Raw genomic sequence first — 22,465 nt, 5'->3', positions numbered from 1 at the left:
TCATTTTTGTCCAATTGTATGTTGTAAAATAAATGTTCAAAGATTTGAATTTTTTCTTCTCTTGGGTGTTGCTGTTTGTTGCACTTAATGTTTTTCATCTTCCTCACAACTCTGCACCAAGAAAATACTGCATTTTTCCTCTTTCCTGGTTTAAAATCTCTCCCTTTTAAGAGAATGTTGTTTTAGCAATCTACATCATTCAATCATGTCATGTTTTCATCTGAAGAAAAGGACATGAGAAGCTATCGGAAACTGTGACATCCTAATGCCTCTTCTTGTAGCACCAGAGATGAACAAGAGTGACTAATTTAATGGTGTTGGTGTTTGTAAAAGAGACAGTGGTATTTGTGGTGGTGGTCTTTGTAGAAGAGACGGTAGTGGCAGTGTTGGTGCTGATGGGGGCACAGTAGGTGACAGCTCTACTTCTCCTCTCATCTATCCATTTCGTTTGTTTATTAATGACTGTCAATAAATTTAATTCGAGGTTATTCTAATTTTCTTGTGTATGTTTCTAAATTATTTTTGCTGCTTAAACTTTGTTATGTGTACCTTTCACTTTCTTTTGATAATGGGAATCTAGTATGTTGTATAGTGAAGAGAATATGTCAATATTATAGTCTGTGAGAGTGAATTGCAGTAGTACAATTATTATATGGCGTAACAGGTTATCTGATCCTACATACAATTGCTTTATCAGTTCAATATTTTCATCTGTATTTCTCATTTTAAAATTTAATAGTTACAGTTTCTCAGGACAAAAGTTAACAAAATTTGTTCAGGCTTTATATTTACAAATTAATGTTACAGCTATTATAATAATTAGTTGTAATGCAAAAGATAATTCTTGGCATTTACCACCAATGCCCATGTATTTAAGCATTTCTACAAATTAGGTAAATATGCCCTGTGTGAAAATCATTTCCGTTTGAATAAATATACTCACACCACATGGAAGGGCCATAATTACTGAGCAAGAATTCCCTGTGTCAGTGCAGTTTCTCGTTTTGAAGCTAGTACTACATCACTTCTGTGAAGCAAATTACTGGGATTTCTAATCGTGTTGATAAATTTGTTATATGAATTTCATTTTGTACACACCCGTCAAAGCAACTGTTAGTCACTGCAAAGTTGACCTGCACTCTTGGACTTTCATAAGAGTAATGACTGACAAGTATTCAGCTAACATCAACAAGCCTCGTTACTGCTAAGCTTAAAGACTATATTTAGTGCATGCCACATTTAGTTTACCCACTGGTCTTGCTTACTGTTTATTCAAGCCTGACGAGGAGAATGACTCAGATGGAGTTGGGGTTACATACAGGCCAAAATCTCAAATTCGAAACTGTCTGGGTTGCGTACAAAACCAGACATCTGTGGTGAGTAAATCAAGTGTTTGTGATCGTTTCAAGGCACCTGCTGCTTTTTGGCTGAATATATGTGTGTGTGTTTCCTTGCTTTATATGTGAGAACATACTTATAAAATTTTCTTTGAAAATGAGTCCACAGTTGCTAGAAATTTTTGAAATTACTCCACAATCTTCTGCTACTGTCAACTTCTTGGTTTATTCTCATTTCAGTTTTACAATTTGAGCCCTAAACTAAGCAGTAACTGTAGATATGTGTTATTTAGACATACAATAACTGTGAATTTAATCTTATGGCGTGATGTCATAACTCTGTACTAAAAGCTTGTATTATTACTGGACAAAAGTTATCTATCTGTGTACAGTTTCTCATATCGAAGCTAGTACTGCCTCATTTTTGTGGTGCAATTTCACTGATACTACATTACAGTTTTGGTTATATTAACTATATTGTTCTCAGGACATGTATTTGCATACAAGACAGTGCAAAAGCCACCATGGAAATATTTATGCTCTCAAGTTTGATGATTTTGCATCATAATTTACATTTAGTGTACTTGAAAATGGGTTGAGTTTGAAACTGTGACATCCTAATGCCTCTTCTTGTAGCACCAGAGATGAACAAGAGTGACTAATTTAATGGTGTTGGTGTTTGTAAAAGAGACAGTGGTATTTGTGGTGGTGGTCTTTGTAGAAGAGACGGTAGTGGCAGTGTTGGTGCTGATGGGGGCTGAGAATAAACCAAAAAGCTGGCTGTTGCAGTTGGCTATGGAGTCGTACCAAAAATACTTTCTTAATTTAATTCTTTCTGTAGAGACTGGCTTAGAAACTGGGAAATATCACATGCTTATTGAAAGAGTTTGGGCAAAAGGAATGTGATGCGTCATTAGCTTTTTGTTTCATAATATTTTGCAGTACCATTAGCACGTGGTGTGATATTTTTATATTATTATTATTACTATTTGGTATATGTATGCGTATTTAATGTTTCCTCCTCAAATACACAAGTGAATTTACGGGTCTCTGGGTTCTTATTACATAAATACTAACACTACTTTCTTGTAGCTAGAGATATCTAATATAAGCACAAAATCAATTGGATGTTCATTCAGTGGAAGATGCCAACTGACTCATTTAATAGAGCAAATGTAAATATGATCCCTCCTTCAGCTTGAGCTGAACTTCAGGAGAAACTAACTTTCCACACTGGTAACAGTTTTCTGGCTGCCCAAATAGTTATTTCCATAACCAGATGTAACATAAAATTGTCTTGAAGAAATTGTCATTGTTGTTGTGGTCTTCAATTTTAAGACAAGTTTGATGCAGCTCTCTGTGCTAGTCTGTCCTGTTCACACTGTTTAATCTCTGCTCAACTACTGCATCCTACATCAATCTGAACTTGCTTATTGTAGTAATTCCTTCATCTACCCCTACAGTTTTTATCTCTACCCTTCTTTTCATTAGTAAATTTGCTATTCTTTGATGTGTCAGGATATGTCCTATTACCAATCTCTTTATCTGGTCAAGTCCTGCCATAAATTTATTTTCTTCCTAATTCATTTCAGTATCTCTTCATCAGTTATTCTATCAACCAACATAATTTTCAACACTCTACAGGAACACCAAACTTTGAAAGCTCTGTTCTTGTTCTGCCTGAACTGTTAATCTCCCGCATTTCACCACAATACAAGGCTACAATCTACACTTCAGTTTACATCCATACCCTCCAAAGAGGGCTACCAATCTTCTGGCTTTTTAGGGACATGTCCTGTTTTTCAGTGCGTTTTTTAATGCCTGTCTGGAATTTTTGTTTTTTAGAAAATGTCCGGCTTTTTGTTATTGGAGGTGCATATTATCATCTGATGAAATTCACTGTAGTGTAACTGGACTGAATTATAAGGTACACACATTTGGCTGTATATTTTTTCGCAAGGTCTGCTACAAATGACATAATTGTCATAGAGATGTTGCATTCATAGTTGATATATACAATATCTCGATTCGTGGTATTGTATTTTCTCTGGCATTGTCTCGATATTTTCACAGTCAACATAGATGATACCTCGAATCAAGATATTGTAGTTCGTATAGCATTGCTGTGATATTTCCATGCTGTGAAACAAAAGCTTGTTAGTTATTATCTGATTTGAAGTATGTTGTCTTCTAAGTTAAATAATAGTGGCAGCAGAAAAAGGCAGTGCAAGTTCTCAGTCAAAATAAAAGCAAACCACAAATGCTTTGTATTTGGGCAAAACAAAAGCGAAGCTAAATGTGCAGTGTCTGATTGCTACATTAATTTGGGGAATAAGGGCTATGAACTTGGAAAGACATCTTTGCACAAAATACCTAGAAAACTGGGTGCAGCCAATGGAAGAATTCAACTTCTTCAAATGACTTAAACAAGAAGACGTAAAGAATCTGTTCTTTGATAATATTCTTCCATGTCTTCAGGTCTTACAAACCAGAAGTGTGAAAATAGATTATTTGAAATGGTTTGACCAATTCTGCAACATCAAGAATTGTGCCAAATCTATGGTCCTAGAAAAAAAACTCTAAGCTAGGCCAACAGTTGTGTCCTTTGTTTAAAAAGCGCCAAAATGTCAAACCATTTTCTGAAATTTTGAAAATTTGGCTATTTTTCTTTGTGGTTCTTGGTAGCAATGTATCTACTGAATAATTTTTTTTTCCGTTTGTTGTCAGATTCATTGAAATTAATTTTACCAGTCAAGTTTAGTTCCATGGATATGCCTTGTGCAGAATTTTATAGCTATATTCTTCATGATAATAATTGAGATGTCCTCTCAGCAGTACAGTCTACTGAAAAATATACTTTCAAAGGGTACACTACTGAAAAATACTGAAAATTACTTCAAGATGATTGTATTGTATATGCAACAATTATATTGTTTAATACTATAGTACAAGTTACATTCCACATGATCAATGTTTTCAGAATTCATGATAGATGGCATGGCAGATGTCATGCTGTTCAGTATACCTCATAATTTATGAGCTGGTAATACATTCTAAGACACTATAACAAATAGATGTCCTAGAGTATTGGACAGTAGTTTTGTGGGTCACTTCTGCCACTCATATTGTACTGTAGATGGGTGTGACCTGTACATTCTGGGCATGTTTCTAGTTTGAGAGATTTATGGTGTGTTATGGTTAAAAGACAAGCTAACTCAGCCACAAATTGAGTGGAGAATCTGATAGGTATTCCATCAGTCACTGGGGTGACTTCACCTGTTTGTCAAAGCCACTGACACCAATATGCTTTCCAGTCATTTTTGCAGTGGTACAAGAATTCTTTGTTTTAGTTCCTGTATCGTCCAGGAGTTTCTGGTCTCTAACTTTGGTGATGCTAACATACTTTATGTGAAAGATCTTCCAATTATATTCTGCTAATATAGGTATTGAAGACTTCACACTTTGCTCTCCTGACAGCCAAATAAGTTTCATTCAGCACCACTCTATAGCCCTGTTGTTTGTTTTATACCTACTGCAGTCTGTGTCTCTCTAGAAGTTTCTTTACAGTGACTGCATATCATGGAGGATCCCTCCCATCATGAACCGTATGTTGTGTATCATCAGCTATTCTTTTTAGCGTGAGCCATAGTTCCTCTATATGCTTCTGCCATGACCTAAAAGTTTGAACTTCCTCATTGAGAAATGACACTCTGTCCCTTTATCTAGATTGCTGAACATATAAATCTTTCTGCTTATTTTAGCTGTACTTTGTACTATGGTAAACATCACTGCGACTGCTGCCTCGTATCTACTGATTCCAGTTTCAGTGTGTACTTTCTCAAAAGAAAGTCTGATCTGCTTGTTTCCATTAAATCCTATAAATTTCTGTCATAAGTAAGCTTCAGAATTGTCTGTTATTGATAGTTTCCAGAGAAGACACTCAGTAAAAAGTTTTTTTTTTTTATTCCAGTCTTTGATCACAATATACAGTCCTTCGACAATGGCTGGTTTGAGTCAGTAATGACCATTTTAAGATCTTATGCCTCCCTGTCCCCATTACAGTCTCAGCATAAGAGCCCGCCCTCCGCACACCACAGAACTGCCCTCTTGTGCAGCTCAGTAATACTTGTGAAACAATAAACTGGTAGCCAAGATCACAGGAATTCTTTTTATTCCGTGATTACCGGATTCAGCGAAACTAAAGCCGCCATCATCGGATCTTAGGACACATTCAGGTTACAACATCAAGGCATACAATGGTGATATTAATAGTTGCCTATAACATGCAGGCCTTACAAAATTGTTGTAAGTAGCACATAGATGTCCAAGAGAGATGACATTATAAATGTTAAGTGTCTCCATCACATACAAGTGCAAGCTAGGTACTGGGTACCAGGTAGTACAATTGATGTAGATTTACTGGGAAGGAAAGAAATTTATGGCACAACTGAACTGAAAGAAGGTATCAGCTCATAAGACACGCCCTGATGCATCAATCTGAAGTCAGTTGGTTAATGGGAGCAAGTGTAGGGGCATCAAAATTACAGAGGAAGAACAAAGCTTGACTACAATAAGCAAGTTCAAACGATGTAGGGTGCAGCACTTATGCAGAGATGAAGGTGTTTGAACAGGATGAACTAGCAAGGAGAGCAGCTTCAAACAAGGGTCAGATTAAGGACCACAACAACAATATCAACTGTACCTGTCTTTAATGGCTTCATTTCTGAATAAATTTTCCCGTGTGTACTACTGTCTCTTCAAATTTTTACTTGCACTGAAAACCACACCCAGAAGAAATGATCATGCTTATATTCCTACCAGTGTGGATGTAGTATATGGAAGGAAAGTTACCCATTCCCTAACACAGCAGATCAAGGGAAAATAAAAAAGAAATATAGACTGAAAAGAATAACTTCAATATTGTTGCCTATTTCCCATTTTTACATTAGTTTTGTATATCTCATTTGGCATGTGTACTGTTACATTTGGCTTGTTTTCTTTTTCATCCTCACACATACTTGGATCTCTAAAAAAGTGAAGCTTCTCATATTCAAGGAATATGGAGGCAGGATTTAAAATCATTATTACACTTCTTTTCAAGTGGTTTCTATACCACAATAGCCCAGTGTTTTAACACTGTTGATAAATGAATTTTTGATTAACAGTATAAGTAAGAAAAATAGTGTTTAACTTCACTAGAACATTGAATATCAAATACAGTCTCAGAGTACTGGTAGCTACTATTTCTGTCATGGAATTTCTGCTAAATGGCCTCTTGAACTTTTTCGACGATCTTCGTCAGAATTTGATTTACAAGTGAGATATTGATAGTGAGAAATTAGTACAAAAATTTAGTAATTCATTGAATATTGTCTATCCAAGCTCATTCTTGATAAGACATCACAGACATAACTGTCTGCAAAACTCATATGGAGTTAACAAGAAAAACATAGTATGAAACCAATATGTTACTGTACTACTAGCTGAGTAAGCAGAGAGTGTGGGAGTTGACAATCATAAAATAGTTATTAAAAGTACGAGCAGGGTATAGGTGAATGTTCAGAGAAGAAAGTCAATTTATCTTCATCTTTCTTCTATCTTGGCAACTATTCTCTGACTTAATTATGACCTTCCCTTTTACACCATTTTGCTAACTGTTCACAAATTTTTCTGTCTTTTGATACAGATCTTTGTATGGCTTCCATTCTTGCCCACTATTTTGTGTCTCTCCTGACTTTCAGTATCAACTTTTCCAAATCTCTATAAATTTTTCTCTCCTCTCCTCATTTTTTATCATATATCATGAAGAGGTAACCTTATTTTCTTCAAACTTGAGATTTATGTGTCTTGTTTACTGCTTTATTCTTACATAGAATTTCATTAAATTTGTATGTTAAGAATAAATTTTCAGCTTTCATTCATATTGTTGCTTTTTGATTTTACACTATTTGTAATTAATTTGTCTGCTACCTCATTCAAATAAAACTGTTTAGGTGCAACATGAGACATATGAATTGTCTGAAAGATCAGTTACACTGTTTTTCATTCTCAATAAGTTTGGTCTCAAGTAACTAACCCCTGAAGAAAATTTCACATTGCATTTTTATGTGTTTCATCACTCAGAGAAACTAACAGAAACGTTTAAACTATTAATGTATTCATACTGCTGGGACCAGAAGCTGATCCAAGATCTGTTTCTAATTTAAAGGTATTATACTGTGACTGTAATACACAAGGAAATGTGCTGTTGTTGTTAAGTGAGTCTTGATTAAGAATCTACACATGCACTCTGTGTTTCACATCTGTTTAACTGCATAAAAACTCTGCTTGTATTTACCAATGTCACCAATAAAAGGATAAATAAACTGGAATCAACAAAAATTAAAGGATGCCAATTCAACTACTTATGGATGTTTTGAATTTCAAATAATATTATAATTTATTTAGGTGTCAGATCCTTTTACAACAAAGAACTTTGAATATTAAACCTTTTCAAAGCAAGAAATCGAAAATGACAAAGATATACTTTGTTCAGATTCACAATGTGAGTGACTTTTGCTACCAAACCAACATATTACACTAGTTGCAATAGAAATAAATACTGATTATTCTAGAAATGTCTTGACAGTTGAAAAGGATGCTAGTATCAGTAGTTTGCTACCCCTGTTAAATATTTGTTACCGTCATTAGTTTTCTACCCCTGTTTAACATGAGTTTGCTGAATACATTGTATTTATACATAGTTTGTGCATTATATTCTTTGCATGCCCTATAACTCCTTTGTTGTGCCCACATTCGGAGCTTGAAGACTTTGTATTAATGCAGCTAGATGAGCTATTGGTTTTCCTCTACAAATGCGGATGACTGTTTGAATTCTGAATTAGTACTTCAGCTTGATTTCCATACGAATTTTTCATTGAATTGTAAACTGAATCACTATTCCAGAAACAAAATCTAAAATAAAAGATCAGTTTAGGTACTTTAGTATAAGTGTACTTAGGTTGAAATTGTTGAGTTACATTAAAAACCCATTTACAGCTTCTTTGTTGTCTGTTTCTTGACATTCAATCACAAATATTTTATATGTTTTAATAAAATTAACTTTTGAGTTGGGTGAATCGCATACAAAGAATTTGCTGGAGATGGTATTATTTCATAAGTTCATAAAACTGCAAGGTATCAAGACTCGTATTACACAAGACATTCATACTTAACAATTTTCCTAAGGTTATAGAGCAATGGGAGAAGGGTAAAAGAAGATTAAGAAATGAGAAACTTTTTTTTCAGATTGTGAATTGTGTGGAGCTTTCAGACTGTGAATTGTTTAAAGAACTAGTCAGTGATAATCATCATCTTGTATTTGAAAATTTTGCTCCATTTTATCTTGCCACTTGCTGTATTATTCTGTAGTAGGAAATAAAAGTTTAGCATTTTATTCCACTTACAAAAAAGCTTAATGTTTACACAATTTATTTAAAGTTTTTAAAATAAGGGGGTGTCATAACTTCCACATTAAGCTCTTAGACTTGGCCACTTAACTCATAACTGGATAAGATCAAATACTGACGTTACGTTTCTTGTCAAAGTTGTTACTAGATATGTTAGTGGATGTAACATTCGTCCATACTTTTTGCATACAAAAATCTGTTTTTAGTATACGACACTCAAGTGTGGGTAGAGTCAATAGTGATAAACATTTAGTCTAGTTTGTTGCACTGATCTTCATTTCAGTACATGCACTTTCATTTGTTAATGCAGTTTAGTGCAGTTAGCTCACCGTGAAATAACAGTTCCTGGATTTAAATATGTTTCAACATCAGCTTTTCTATATTAAAATGCATTCACTTTTTAAACTGAGTTTGTTGCCAACTAACCATCATTTTATTCCATCGGAGTTTGATTCCATGAGCATCAAATAAAATTGTTCATAGTTATATTTCCCGATATTCAGTTTTGAACTGATAAAAAATACACAAACAATTTTTCCCAATAACACTGTGGTTTTTAAATGACATTCCATTGCTCCATTATTTGAAAGCAGTGTTTTATAATCCTCCTGAAGCATAGATTGACAGGACAGTGCCATTTTCCACACTGGAAAACAGATATTGGTATGAATTCATAATTAGTATCATCTTAATCCTGACTTTATTTTTCTCAAACTAATTCTTCATGAAAGTTGTTGTTCAGTGGTGCACACTGTTGCTGTGTCCTTATAGACAACTTTCCCAAATATAGGTAGTTATTCAATGAAACTTTTATTTTCTGCTGAACAATCTAGACATTTTTCATAGTGATTTTTCTGGCTCCCTGTTCTTTTTCTCATTTCCTTTTTAATCTTTCCCACTTTTGTGCCTCTTGGTTTCATGTTCTTGCAACCTCTTTTCTCTTCTGTCTCTTTATTTTAATTTCTGGGCATTAATAAAGTTATTTTTCAATTTAGGTTGATACTCTGAGCAACTAATCATTGTTCTCTAGTTTCTTAAATTCCCAAATCAAAGCAGCTATAGACTATTAAATAGAGAGGGCAAGTTGAGAGCAAATGACCTAGAGAAAAACAAGATAAATTATTTAATTTTATAAAATTAGTTACACCACTAGTTGGTACAAAACAAATGGTTTAAGGGTTTTGTGAAAACACAGTTAAAAAGAGAAATTTATTTCTCAACATAATTTCTGTTGAGCTCAGCATTTTTGTTCCAGCACCATTCAATGTTGTTTTTGTCCAAGAAGTTAATTCTCACATCAGCATAAATATTCATTTGCATCACAGATAATCTTTTTATTCAACAAAAACCTCTTGCCTCCAAGCCATTTTTGGAGCTAAGAAACAGAAAAAAGTTGTAAATAGTCTTCACGGGTTTGCCACCGGATCACATTGTGCAAATTCCACAATATTTCATCAGAGCAACTGTCCGACATCTTCAGGTGGTTCAACCTTGCTCACGGCTAGGTACAACTGATGGTATCTGCACACCAACTCCCTGTTTTTAGAACACGCGCGTAAAGAATGCCCAGCCACAGAAATCACGCATGCACAGTGATTTGCCCTATTCAAACTCCCTCTGCCGAAAATCACAGAGCGGCTCATCCACATGTGCGCTGTATGCTGTGTTTGTCAAACGCATCGGGGCATCGGTGTGCAGATACCATCAGTCGTACCTAGCCATGAGCAAGGTTGAACCACCTGAAGATGTCGGACAGTTGCTCCGACGAAATATTGTGGAATTTGCACAACATGATCTGTTGGCAAACCTGTGAAGACTATTTACAACACATCCACTGGGAAAGCTTGAAGAGTCACAAAAAAAAGTTACTGTGTGTCAAATTAAGGGAATATATAGGTGGTAACTGGTTTGAAGCCCCAACTCATGCACTTGCAGTTTCACAATGACTGTGTCCTTAGATCTTAGATGACAACCATTTTGATTTCTTAGATGACAACCTTCTTCCTCCTTCTGTCACCCCCCCCCCCCCCCCCCCCCCCCCAGGCAACACTACACTTTCACATTTGAGAAATTTGCTGTTTTGACTACTGTTTGTTTTTTGGTTATTATACTGGATTCATGTTGCACGTATTGTCACACAATTATGCCAGAAGTCCATCAAATGATACCTGAATTTTTCTAGAGCCAAATTTGAAACGTTCTTCAGTTGGAGGACTTGGTTCACAATACTGTGTATTTGCATCAACATAAAATTTGTAGTTCCAAAAATGAGCTCAGGAAAGGCAATCTTCCATTTATATCTGACGCCAAGAATTGTTCAGGAAAGTATTTTAAGAATGAAATTTTCATATAAACTAGTGGTAAAATAGCAAAATATTCTTGAGCAAGAAATAGCCACTGTGTTATTTTGGTTCCATACAGTGTACTGAAAGTTTTTATATTCTCTTAGATGTGTACTTGATCTTTTGTGGTGTAGAGCATGGTATGTATAATATATTTGTATGTTTCTTGTTTGGTAGCATTGCTTGAACAATAGAATGCTGTATGCTGAATGATACTGATATTAGTAGCAGATATTCACCGTATGTAGCCCAATAACAGTTTATCAACTGTTATGATTAGCATGAAAATAAACAAAATTTTGTAATTCTAGAATCATCATAACACATTTCTGCTTCTTAACTATTTTATGGTAATCCTGCAGTGATAAGCGTTCCTTTCACTACTAAAACTATTCTACGAATGTAAATTGTTTGATACAAATAAATAACATATTATTAGTCTTTACTATGAACTTCAATACTCATCATCACATTCAGTTATTTTAATGATTTACTTGTTTCTATCAACAGTGTTCCATAAATTTAGTTGATGAAGCTCGAGATAACCACACACAAATGATTGAACGTGCTGAAATTGCAAATTTGGTTCGCTCCAGAATGGAAAGCCTAAATCTGCCCAGTATAGATTATGATGATGTCAGTGAGAAAAGGAGTAACTTGTCTTATGTAATTATCAACCCAAGCTGTGATCTCAAACTTGAAGAAGGAGATATTATGTAAGTGTATTTATTGAAACATATATAACAAGGAAGAAGCAGAAGTTAAATATAAGTTCCCTACATGATTTCAGGTAGACATAACTTGCAGTCAATAGATAGGCTGTGTATGCACATATGTAAGAGCTTAAAAAATTGCATGATTGTGTGCGCCCATCTACAAGATGCAAGTCAGTAGTTGCCTTTTCTTGTTTTTGTTTGTTATTTCAGTCCTATAAATTCAATTATTGCAATATTACAAGGACAGGAATTAATTTGAAAACTGCCATGAACTGTGTAGAAAATATTGTAGTGTGCCCAGTTCACACATCCATTGTAAAATAACTCAGGTATAAATGTCAGTTCCGAGTTCAGAGTTTTCATTGGGAATGAAAGAAAAATGAAGAAAGAGTATTCAGATCTTTAAGAAAACAGTGTAGAAAAAGGAACACTGGCATATAATGTAGATACAATGATGGGGAATGAAATAGGTGGGGTGGGGTTCAGGGTAGGAAATGAGGTGGCATAGACTTAATTTAAGATAACCAAACCGTGCTGAGCAACATACTCTGAAACTGGAAGATCATGCATTTATTTGGTAGTAGCTTGATGGTGGCCATATGTACAAGTGAACAACTGGCTGGGGCTATACCTATTATAATGTTGCAAAAACACAGTATTAAAATTCCCACCAACAAACATTTAATTTGTTTTCATATAAAGGAAAATACAGACACACTGAATGACATAATTATAAGTTCACACAAACGAAATCACTAAGGCACAGCCTAACAGTAAAGTGTTCCATAGTCATGAAAACACTAGTGTGGCTGAGGGCTTGGTGTGCTGGCTTATATATGACTGTCTGCACACAGCGCAGCATTTGCTGCGCCATCTATGCCAAAGTCAGGCAGCCTCTTTAGGCTGGCTGTGGAGGTGCTTGCTGTTTAATTGTGTGTGCTTACAGTATAGGTTTAGTCTTCATTGAAAGAGGATAGCTACTGGAACAGGTGTCATGATATCACAGGAGAATATGGTCTGGAATGGCATGGGGCATAGACAGGTGCAGCACCATTCCCCCCCGTGAGAGACCATAAGAAAGGACCGGTGATGGAGGTGCCATAACCATGTCCACCTCTGGGCAGGCACCTGCTGGCAGTGGTGGAACCCAGAACGAATATGGCACAGGAGTCATAGGAGGCATGGACCACGGCCTTATCAATGATGGACAACTACTGGTATCTACTTAAGGTGCCAGCCAAACCCACAGGTCTAGAGCTCAGACAGAACTGCTGTGAGTTAGGTGTCAGTGAGTCGCCGGGCTGCAGCCAGAGCAGATGAAGCAGCATAAGGGGCTGGTGGCCATGAAGCAGCTCCACCAGGCTATGGTCGCCAGCTGGAGGGAAACTATTGGAGATCAAAAATCTATCAAGGGATTCCTTGGGAGAAGACTACAAATTGTATTTTTTCAACTGAATTTGGATGTATGGACCAGCCACTTTGCCTCCCCATTTGACTCAGGATGAAATGGTGGGGCCATAATGTGCCGAATGCCACTCTTTGTACAAAAATCTTCAAAATCCTGAGAAACAAATTGCGGGCCATTGTCTGTTGCAAGCATATACGATAATCGTTCCAAAGGAAAAAAAAATTCTTTGTGGGAGCCATGGTTATTGCTGCCATGGATGTGGGCAGGTAACAAACCACATAAGGAAATTTTGAGAAACCATCAACTACAACAAGGCAATAGGACTTAAGGAAGGGACCCGCAAAATCAGCAAGAATATGCTCACAAGGAAGGGACCACAAAATCAGCAAGAATATGCTCACAGGGGCACTGTGGGGTGGGCCCTGGGATAAGAGAGCCTGTGCTGCCACTTGATGGTTGGTGCACTGTGGGCTGGCTGACACAACGTGCGTGATGTCAGTGTCAATTCCCAGCCAAAACACATGGCGACAGGTCAGCAGTTTTGTACAGAAACACCCCAATGGTCCAGCTGGAGAAGGTGCATGACATCTCACAGCAGCGCAGACATGATCACAACCCAAGGCACCGACTCTTCAATAGCCAAAAGTAATACATCGTCAAGAACTGAGAGGCAGCGGCAGAGAGCATAATAATTAGGCAAAGCATCTGACACTTGGTCTAGTGGTTAATCTGGTCAGCCATGGAGGATCTCATGTAAGATAGGATTGGCTGTGACAGCAGCCAAAATCCAAGAACTGATAATGGGAAAACCACCCACCGTGTTTTGGGCTTCAGCATCTGAATGGAAACACAACAGTTCATCTGTATGAAATGCTGGATTGGGTCAGTCAGCAACAAAGAAAGAGCGTCTGCATTACCAACTAGCACTGTGGTGAATCTCGTAGTATAGTGTGACAAAACAGACACACTGTATGTGACAGGCCACTTTATCTGGAAGAGATTCTAAAGGCTGGGAAAGAGAAACCAGCAGTTTATGATCAGTAATCTAATGAAATTTAGAGATGAAGAGGAAAACACAAAATTTTTTGAGTGCGTCTGCAATAGCAAGATCTTTTTCTATTTGGGAGTAGCGCTGTTGCACCGATTCAAGGCTTTTGAAGTGTATGCAATCAAGTGTTCAGAACCGTCTGCATATTTGTGTGAGACAAGGGCCCCTAGGACATACTGGGAGGCGTCTGTGGCCAAAACAAGATGCTGGTCTGCTTGGAAGGTAAACAAGCAAGGAGCTGAGTGTTATTTTGACTTCAGTAGGGTAAAAACACACTTGCAGGCAGTCAATTAGTGAAAAGAAGCTCCGTTATGTAATAGAGCATGAAGGTGCTAAGCCGTCACAGCTGCATCAGGAAGATATTTATGGTAGTAGACAATCTTTCTGATGTTGCTAGGACACGGCAAAGCTGTAATGATATTGACATACTGTCATTACAGCTTGAGGGGACTTCAAATAGATAGACAATAAATAGCTGAAACAATTGCAATTTATCGAAGTTAATTTCAATCGGCTGCCTGCAGCACCATGGACAAGGCCCAAAGTTTCTGCAAGTGTTCACCTGTTGAGGAAATGTAGACCACAGTATCATCCAGGTAGTTAATGCATCCTGGCATAGAGACTGTGAATTACTTCAAAAGTCATTGGAAAATAGCAAGGGCACTAGCTGTGCTGAATGGCAGGCACTGGTATTGGTATAACCTGAGGGGGGTATTCACTTTGAGGATATGTTTGGAATCATCATCCAGAAGCAGCTGCAGGCAGTCTTCAGACAAGTCTATTTCAGAAAAATGTTGGTCCTCAGAAATCTGAGCAAAGATTTCATCATTATGGAGTAAGAGATATGTATCAATAATAGATTGTGAAATTAGAGACTTTTTGAAATCACCATAGAGACAGAGGTTTGCTGTTGTTTTTGTGACAATTACCAATGTAGTAGACCATTCACTAGGGGATACAGGTGCGACAGCACCCAAGGATGTAAGTTGATCAAGTTCTACTTTGACTTGCTTCCTAAAACAGCTGGGGTTGAGCAGGCATTAAAAAAACAGAGGCACGCTGTTAGTTTCAATGTGATGTGAGCCTTGAAATTGATAGCACACCATAAACTGTTCAAAAACAGTGCAGAAAATTCTGAGCAGAGAGCATCCAGTTATTGGTAGGGAACTTGATAGGAAACTAGATGCACTTTGTCAGAAATAAAGAAGCCAAAAATGTTTAAGATGTCTAACTCGAATAAGTTTTCAATGTTAGAAAGCCCAAAGGCTGAGCAACTGATTTATACACTACAGAAGTAGAAATGTGTCCTAATATGGGTATCTGTTGTTTGTTGTGACTCACCAACCAACAAGGGACAGGGGACAACACTGGTGATCCAAGATCCACGTAGGTTTGAGAATTTAACAAAGTCACTACTGCATCCGTGTGTCCTTGCATTTTTAACATCTTGTCCATAATGTGTACTTCAATATAAAGTTTGTCTTAGACTAGCATCACTTGGGAAACCGTTCACACCCATATTTATGTATGATTAATATGACTTACAATTTCACACAGACACAATATGTCCCTTTTTTTTATGATGGTGGCATGTCATCCAATGCTTTTGGCATGCTCATGCTGAACAAAGCACTAAGGGCATGATGGGAGAGGGGCATGCAGCCATTGTAATGCTGACTGCTGTTTACCACAGCACTGCATTACATGACATGGAGACCAGGACTGCATGGTCACATAATGGCATTCCCACTTCCCACCCCACTCTCCCATGAACTAACCGATGGTGGCTGAGGAGGAGAAGCAATGGCAACTACTTCACACCAGGCTTCTATTTGATTTCCTCCTTCCCTAGATACTTCAAAAGACTGGGCAAAGAGAGAGGGATTTTCAAATTGTAAAGTGTGTTTACAGACTTCTCTATCAAGGGCCAAGCATATTATAGCATCACAAACCATCAAATCAGCATAACAGTCCTGATGAGCTTCAGTAACAATACACAGTGATGGCAAAGTCCATGACGTTCTACTGCCCAAGCTCTGTAAAACTGTTGTGGCCGCTTTGGACAACAGTAGAATTCACCATGAGCAACAATAACATGAATATGTTTGCAATGATAATTAGAGAGCAACTGATTCATTACTTCAAAAGAAAGACTGGCAGGTTCCTGCAGAGAAGCTAGCTTACACGAAAGATGATAAACACGAGGGGAAAGAAAACCTTGCACACATTGGGGTTGACAACAACAAAAGCTTGGAAGTGTTGCTGAGGGTGGTGTCGCTATGCGTCCCATTCTCCCACAGTATCTTCATAAGGAGGAAATGGAGGGGGGAGGGGGTCTGTCAATGGCGGTGAACCCTGGTGTGCTAACAAAGCTGCCAAATTGTTTAGTGCCATGGAGAAGGGCTGGTGCTGGCTGATGAGAGCTCACTGCTGTTCAACAAGAGATTGAAGAATTCCTTCCACTGCCATATTGGCCATAGTGAACTACGAAACAAATCATGCTGCGTAGAATACTGCACTCACCAACAAAAATATTGTAATGTTGCACAAACACAATATTAAAATTCCCACCAACCAAATTTTAATTGACTTCTACGTAAAGGAAAATACAGACGCACTGGATGATGTAGTAGAAAGTACAAAAGCATGAAATCATTAAGGCACAGTCTAATAGTGAAGTGTTCCATAGTCACAAAAACATTAAGAGTGGCTGAGGGCCTTTCACTCTGACTTGTGTACAGCAGTTTGCACATGGCACAGCACTTGCTGCAGCATCTGTGCTGATATTTGATGGGCTCTTTAGACCAACCATAGAGACAAATACTGTTTAATTATGCACGCTCACTGTATACGACTACAACTATTTCCCAAAAATGCCACAAAGAAAAGTTAATATATAACATAGCTGCTTTCACAAGAAAATCTTCTGTATGGATGAGTTGAGGCACTGGGAAGAGCAGTACTACATCACTGTACTGGGACAGATGGTGAAATGCTAGATGGAACAGATTTTTGGGAAGATATTCCTAATTTCACTCCATGATGAAAGATACAATATTATGAAAAGGATAGTTTGCTATTCACCATAATGGTGAAAAATAGTCTGTCCTAATCCATAATAATGTTGATGTACCTACCTGAACTTGCCATTGTTTAATGATCAAAGAGAGTCAGAGTTGTTCTCTGTGGCAGTGAGTGAGTGTAATTGGAGAAGTACAATCTAGAGAAAGCGTGGCACAGTAGATATGCTCATGGACAAGGTAAGGAATGTAATCCATTTCTATGAAAGTTTTGATAATGATATTGAAAGAGGGGTTGTTCATCAAAGCAGAGGTATTGTCCACCATTAGCAAGGCTAGTGAAGCAAGTATGTAATGTGGAAAGAATTGAAGATATGGAAAGTGTTGGACTTTTATGGAATTGTCATACACATGGAAAGCAACATCAAGGAGACTGCCTTTTAGAAGTATGAGGCACTTGTTCTAGATCATTAAGATACCATCAGTGAATTTGAACTATGCAAGGGATTTAAGACTTGAGAATACTAGGAAGGATATTTCTAAGTGGAGCATGAACAGGTAGCGTGTGAGGGTGCGATGTAAGTCCTCATGTCTCCCCCAGAGGAATTCTTCATAACTACCTAAAATCTGAAGTTTCTTATATGGTTCAGACGCATTGATGGCACCTTTACAGCCTATGAAAAGAAAGTTAAGAAGGTTCTGGGATAAGTGTTTTGTACAACTAGAGAGGTAGGTGGAACTGGCTTCTTGCAAAAGCACATGGTGTGCTGTTATAAATGCATAGCATTGTACTCAAGTAATGGTAGCAGAATTAATCTTCATTACTTGTCTTTCTGATTACACGTGATTATTGCCAGCTGCTTTGCGACCTTTGGAGCCACAATGTCATCTGCAAATGATGAACACTTTGGTAGCAACGATATTAGTAGTTCAAGCCTGAAAATTGAAAACATAAATATGTGTTACAAAACTTAATGTTAAACGTAGGAGCAAAGAAGATCACTTACTGAATAGCAGAAGTGGTGAGTCATTGACAGGTGCACACAAAAGAAAACTTGCTAGGTTTTGAAATAAATATTTTGTTGAGCTGGAAAACACACATACACATACATATTTGTCCCTGAGTGGTTCTTCACTCTTAAATATTTACTACATTCTACACTACTGGCCATTAAAATTGCTACACCATGAAGATGACATGCTACAGACACGAAATTTAACCCTCAGGAAGAAGATGCTGTGATATGCAAATGCTGTTCAGTGCATTCACACAAGGTTGGCACTGGTGGCGACACCTACATTGCGCTGACATGAGGAAAGTTTCCAACCGATTTCTCATACACAAACAGGCAGTTGACCAGCATTGCCTGGTGAAATGTTGTTGTGATGCCTCGTGTAAGGAGGAGAAATGCGTACCATCACGTTTCTGACTTTGATAAAGGTTGTATTGTAGCCTATCATGATTGCGGTTTATCGTATCACAACATTGCTGCTCGCGTTGGTCGAAATCCAATGACTGTTAGCGGAATATGGAATCGGTGGGTGCAGGAGGGTAATACGGAACGCTGTGCTGGATCCCAACGGCCTCGTATCACTAGCATTCGAGATGACAGGCATCTTATCCGCATGGCTGTAATGGATCGTGCAGCCATGTCTCGATCCCTGAGTCAACAGATGGGAACGTTTGCAAGACAACAACCATCTGCACGAACAGTTCGACGATGTTCACAGCAGCATGGACTATCAGCTCATAGACCATGGCTGCGGTTACCCTTGACGCTGCATCACAGACAGGAGTGCCTGCGATGGTGTACTCAACGACGAACCTGGGTGCACCAATGGCAAAATGTCATTTTTTCGGATGAATCCAGGTTCTGTGTACAGCATCATGATGGTCGCATCTGTGTTTGGCGACATCGCAGTGATCACACATTGGAAGCGTGTATTCATCATCGCCCTACTGGCGTATCACCCAGCGTGATGGGATGGGGTGCCATTGGTTACACGTCTCGGTCACCTCTTGTTCGCGTTGACGGCACTTTGAACAGTGGACGTTACATTTCAGATGTGTTACGACCCGAGGCTCTATCCATCATTCGATCCCTGCAAAACCCTACATTTCAGCAGGATAATGCATGACTGCATGTTGCAGGTCCTGTACGGGCCTTTCTGGATGCAGGAAAAGGTTTGACTGCTGTCCTGACCAGCACATTCTCCAGATCTCTCACCAATCGAAAACGTCTGGTCAATGGTGGCCGAGCAACTGGCTTGTCACAATAGGCCAGTCACTAATCTTGATGAACTGTGGTATCATGTTGAAGCTGCATGGGCAGGTGTACCTGTACATGCCATCAAAGCTCTGTTTGTCTCAATGTCCAGGTGTATCAAGGCCGTTATTACAGCCAGAGGTGGTTGTTCTGGGTACTGATTTCTCAGGATTTTTGCACCCAAATTGTGTGAAAATGTAATCACATGTCAGTTCTAGTATAATATATTTGTCCAATGAATACCCGTTTATCATCTGCATTTCTTCTTTGTGTAGCAATTTTAATGACTAGTAGTGTACCAGAATTTTCCTTACTATTTTTAAAACTTAATTGTGATCAGCTAAACCATTTACAGGCTTTGCTATTGGTGAAATGTATCTCTTAGGTTTCTGTTTACTATGATTTGGAAGTAATTTTTTTTTTTATTTCCTCAGGGAGCTTTTGCTTAAAGAAAGCTATCTTTGTTCACTCTCATGCCCTTAGGACTTTATAGTTTACTGTTAGCAATATAGGCTATGGTACTGTGCAGCATTCACATATTGTTTGTATTCTTTTCTCCAGCGATCACTAATATGATTCAATAGTTGTTGCAAAATGTGGTTTACTGGTTTTTCATGTTCCAATACAATAGTGGTCATAATATGTGAGACATTGCAGTACCATTGTTCTATCTTACAATTCTATAATTTTTGAAGACCAAAACAATAAATTTCAGAGTCATCTTATTTTCTATTTTTTGTAGAATGCATTGCCTTTATTAAATCTATTTTAACATAGCTAATTTTTGTTCTAGATACATAGTACGACCCAGCCCTTTCTCAGCACAGAAGACATTTGAACGTCACAACAGCCGCCGGAAGTCAAATATTAGTTTCTGCTCTCAACAACTGGTACAACAGATGGCAAATTCTGCAGCTGGTAGTCGGCGCGGCTCCACTATTGGATTGTCTGGCTATACACCAACTCCAAGACCCCCTCCACTTGTAACAACAAAAGCAAACTCCCTTTCCCTTCCAGATAGTCCTACAGTTGCTGGATGTGCCGCAAGTCCCAGTCCTGCAGGATGCTACAGAGCACGATCCAACTCCTTACGTGTTGCTGACGATATACTCTTGCGTCGTTCAAACTCCCTGCGTCAGGGATTGGCACCCTCTGGTCCCACAAGACGAAAAAGCAGCCTAGAAGACCTAGGTTTCTCCTATGCTTCCAACCATAGCAACCCAATTAAGATAGCATTGAATGGAAGCATTGGTCTAGAGGTGACACCACCAGAAGAAGGAAGCTCACAGAGTGAAAACAGCTGTAGTAACCTTCTCAGTACTGTTGCAACTGGTCTTTCTGTTGGTGGCAGCCCTGCGGGTGGCAGTGGGAGTGTTGGCATCAGTGTCAGTTGTAACAGTGGCATATGTACCAATACAGGTGCGAGAAGTAGTGGAGGGTGTTCAGGAACTGTAAATAGTCAAGGACTGGGAATTTGTGCACAGACTCCAAGTTCACTTGATGTGTCAAGCCTTGTCAGCTGCAGTGTAGACAGCTGTCAGCCTCCTCCGTCTCCCGGCCCATGTGCCAGCCCAACCCCTCTGGCTGATCCCCAACACCTACAAGGTACACTTGTATGATATCACCTTATGTGGGGGAGGAGACTAAGCAGTGTAGTCCGGAACAAGTGGCTGTAAACTGATTGCTCCTCAGCCCCACAGTGATAAATTCTGAATAAGAAAAGTATAACAGCTGAATCTACTTCAGTACCTTGAAAACTATATTGAACTGTAAGAGTCTATGTGCAAAATGAGTGAAATGGTACTGTTAGTACTTAGCTGTTGACAAATAACGACTTTGTAGTACAACTTAGTACATAAAATTAAATAGGTGCTACTTTGAGATATTTTTAATTTACTGATAAGTGAAGAAGAAATGAGTCATTTTAAAACAACATATGTTGTTTACAGATAACTACAGAAATTAGGGCATGTTTTGCTTCCTCGATATCTGTCTACTTACTCTTGTTGCACATATTGCCTCTTCAACAGACAGAGACTGTTGATATAAGCTAAGAAAAATATCAGATGGGCTAAGTAGAAAAGGAATGATTCTTCACCAGCCCATCATTTCTATTTTTCTCAATTATCATTCTCTTGGCTGATATATTCTCCGGTGTGGCACCGAATGAGTTGGAAATGGGAACAAATAGTGTGTAGCTGTAAGTTATCTTGAAGACTTTTTAGAAACTGAAAACTATTTGGTGTGCTGCATAGCAGCATCATTGCCTTGTAAATATCATCTATTACATACCATATGTATAGTGTACAGTGATATAAATAAGAGTGTGCATTTAAGTGAAATATATAAGAAGTTTGTATATTTTGTTTACTCTGTAGCAGAAATAATTCTGAAGCTTAAGACTGAAGTTGTAACTATTAAAAATATAAATTTATAATGAAATATACTCTCAAATAGCATATTATTTAGAGAAAGAGCAACTGTTTTATCAAATAATTCTTAGTTTTCTTAAAATTACTTCTAATGTGGGAATCAAGCAAATATCTGTGCATAGTGTTTCTAATTGAATTACCAACTGAGAATCATTTCATTGCTGCACTTATGTATGCAGATTGATGAAGATGTGTAGAATATGTTAAATATAACATATCATAAGCAGAACATTATGTGAGAAATATGTAAGACCTTTTTTCTTTGCTGTTCAAAGTATCTCAACAGTTTGCAGAACTTCTGCTACTCTCAATATCATTATCTTGCATATATTGCAGAACATTAACGCAGTCTCTTCACTCTGTTTTTAATTAAATTACTCTCCCTAAAATGTTCTTGGCAGTTGTAATATGTTATCTCAAATGATCTCAGATTACACTTTTTCCAAC

The 22,465-nt window shown here is 37.8% G+C and overlaps 1 protein-coding gene across 1 annotated transcript in view; it reads left to right on the top strand.

The window, feature by feature from the left end:
* Nucleotides 1–21,933, top strand: part of LOC126460891 (potassium channel subfamily T member 2) — a 627,462-nt gene extending 605,529 nt beyond the window's left edge. The window contains exons 22-24 of the mRNA XM_050095956.1: nucleotides 1,278–1,376; nucleotides 11,638–11,843; nucleotides 20,380–21,933. Of these exons, the coding sequence (XP_049951913.1) occupies nucleotides 1,278–1,376; nucleotides 11,638–11,843; nucleotides 20,380–21,205 (1,131 nt within the window). The 3' untranslated portion in view covers nucleotides 21,206–21,933. The remainder of the gene's footprint in view (nucleotides 1–1,277; nucleotides 1,377–11,637; nucleotides 11,844–20,379) is intronic.
* The last annotated feature ends 532 nt before the right edge of the window (nucleotides 21,934–22,465 follow it).

Source organism: Schistocerca serialis, chromosome 1, assembly GCF_023864345.2.
Source record: "Schistocerca serialis cubense isolate TAMUIC-IGC-003099 chromosome 1, iqSchSeri2.2, whole genome shotgun sequence".
In the NCBI taxonomy this organism is placed as follows: Eukaryota; Metazoa; Arthropoda; class Insecta; order Orthoptera; family Acrididae; genus Schistocerca; species Schistocerca serialis.
Note: the sequence above shows the minus strand (reverse complement) of the source record. Positions and strands in the feature narration are given on the sequence as shown.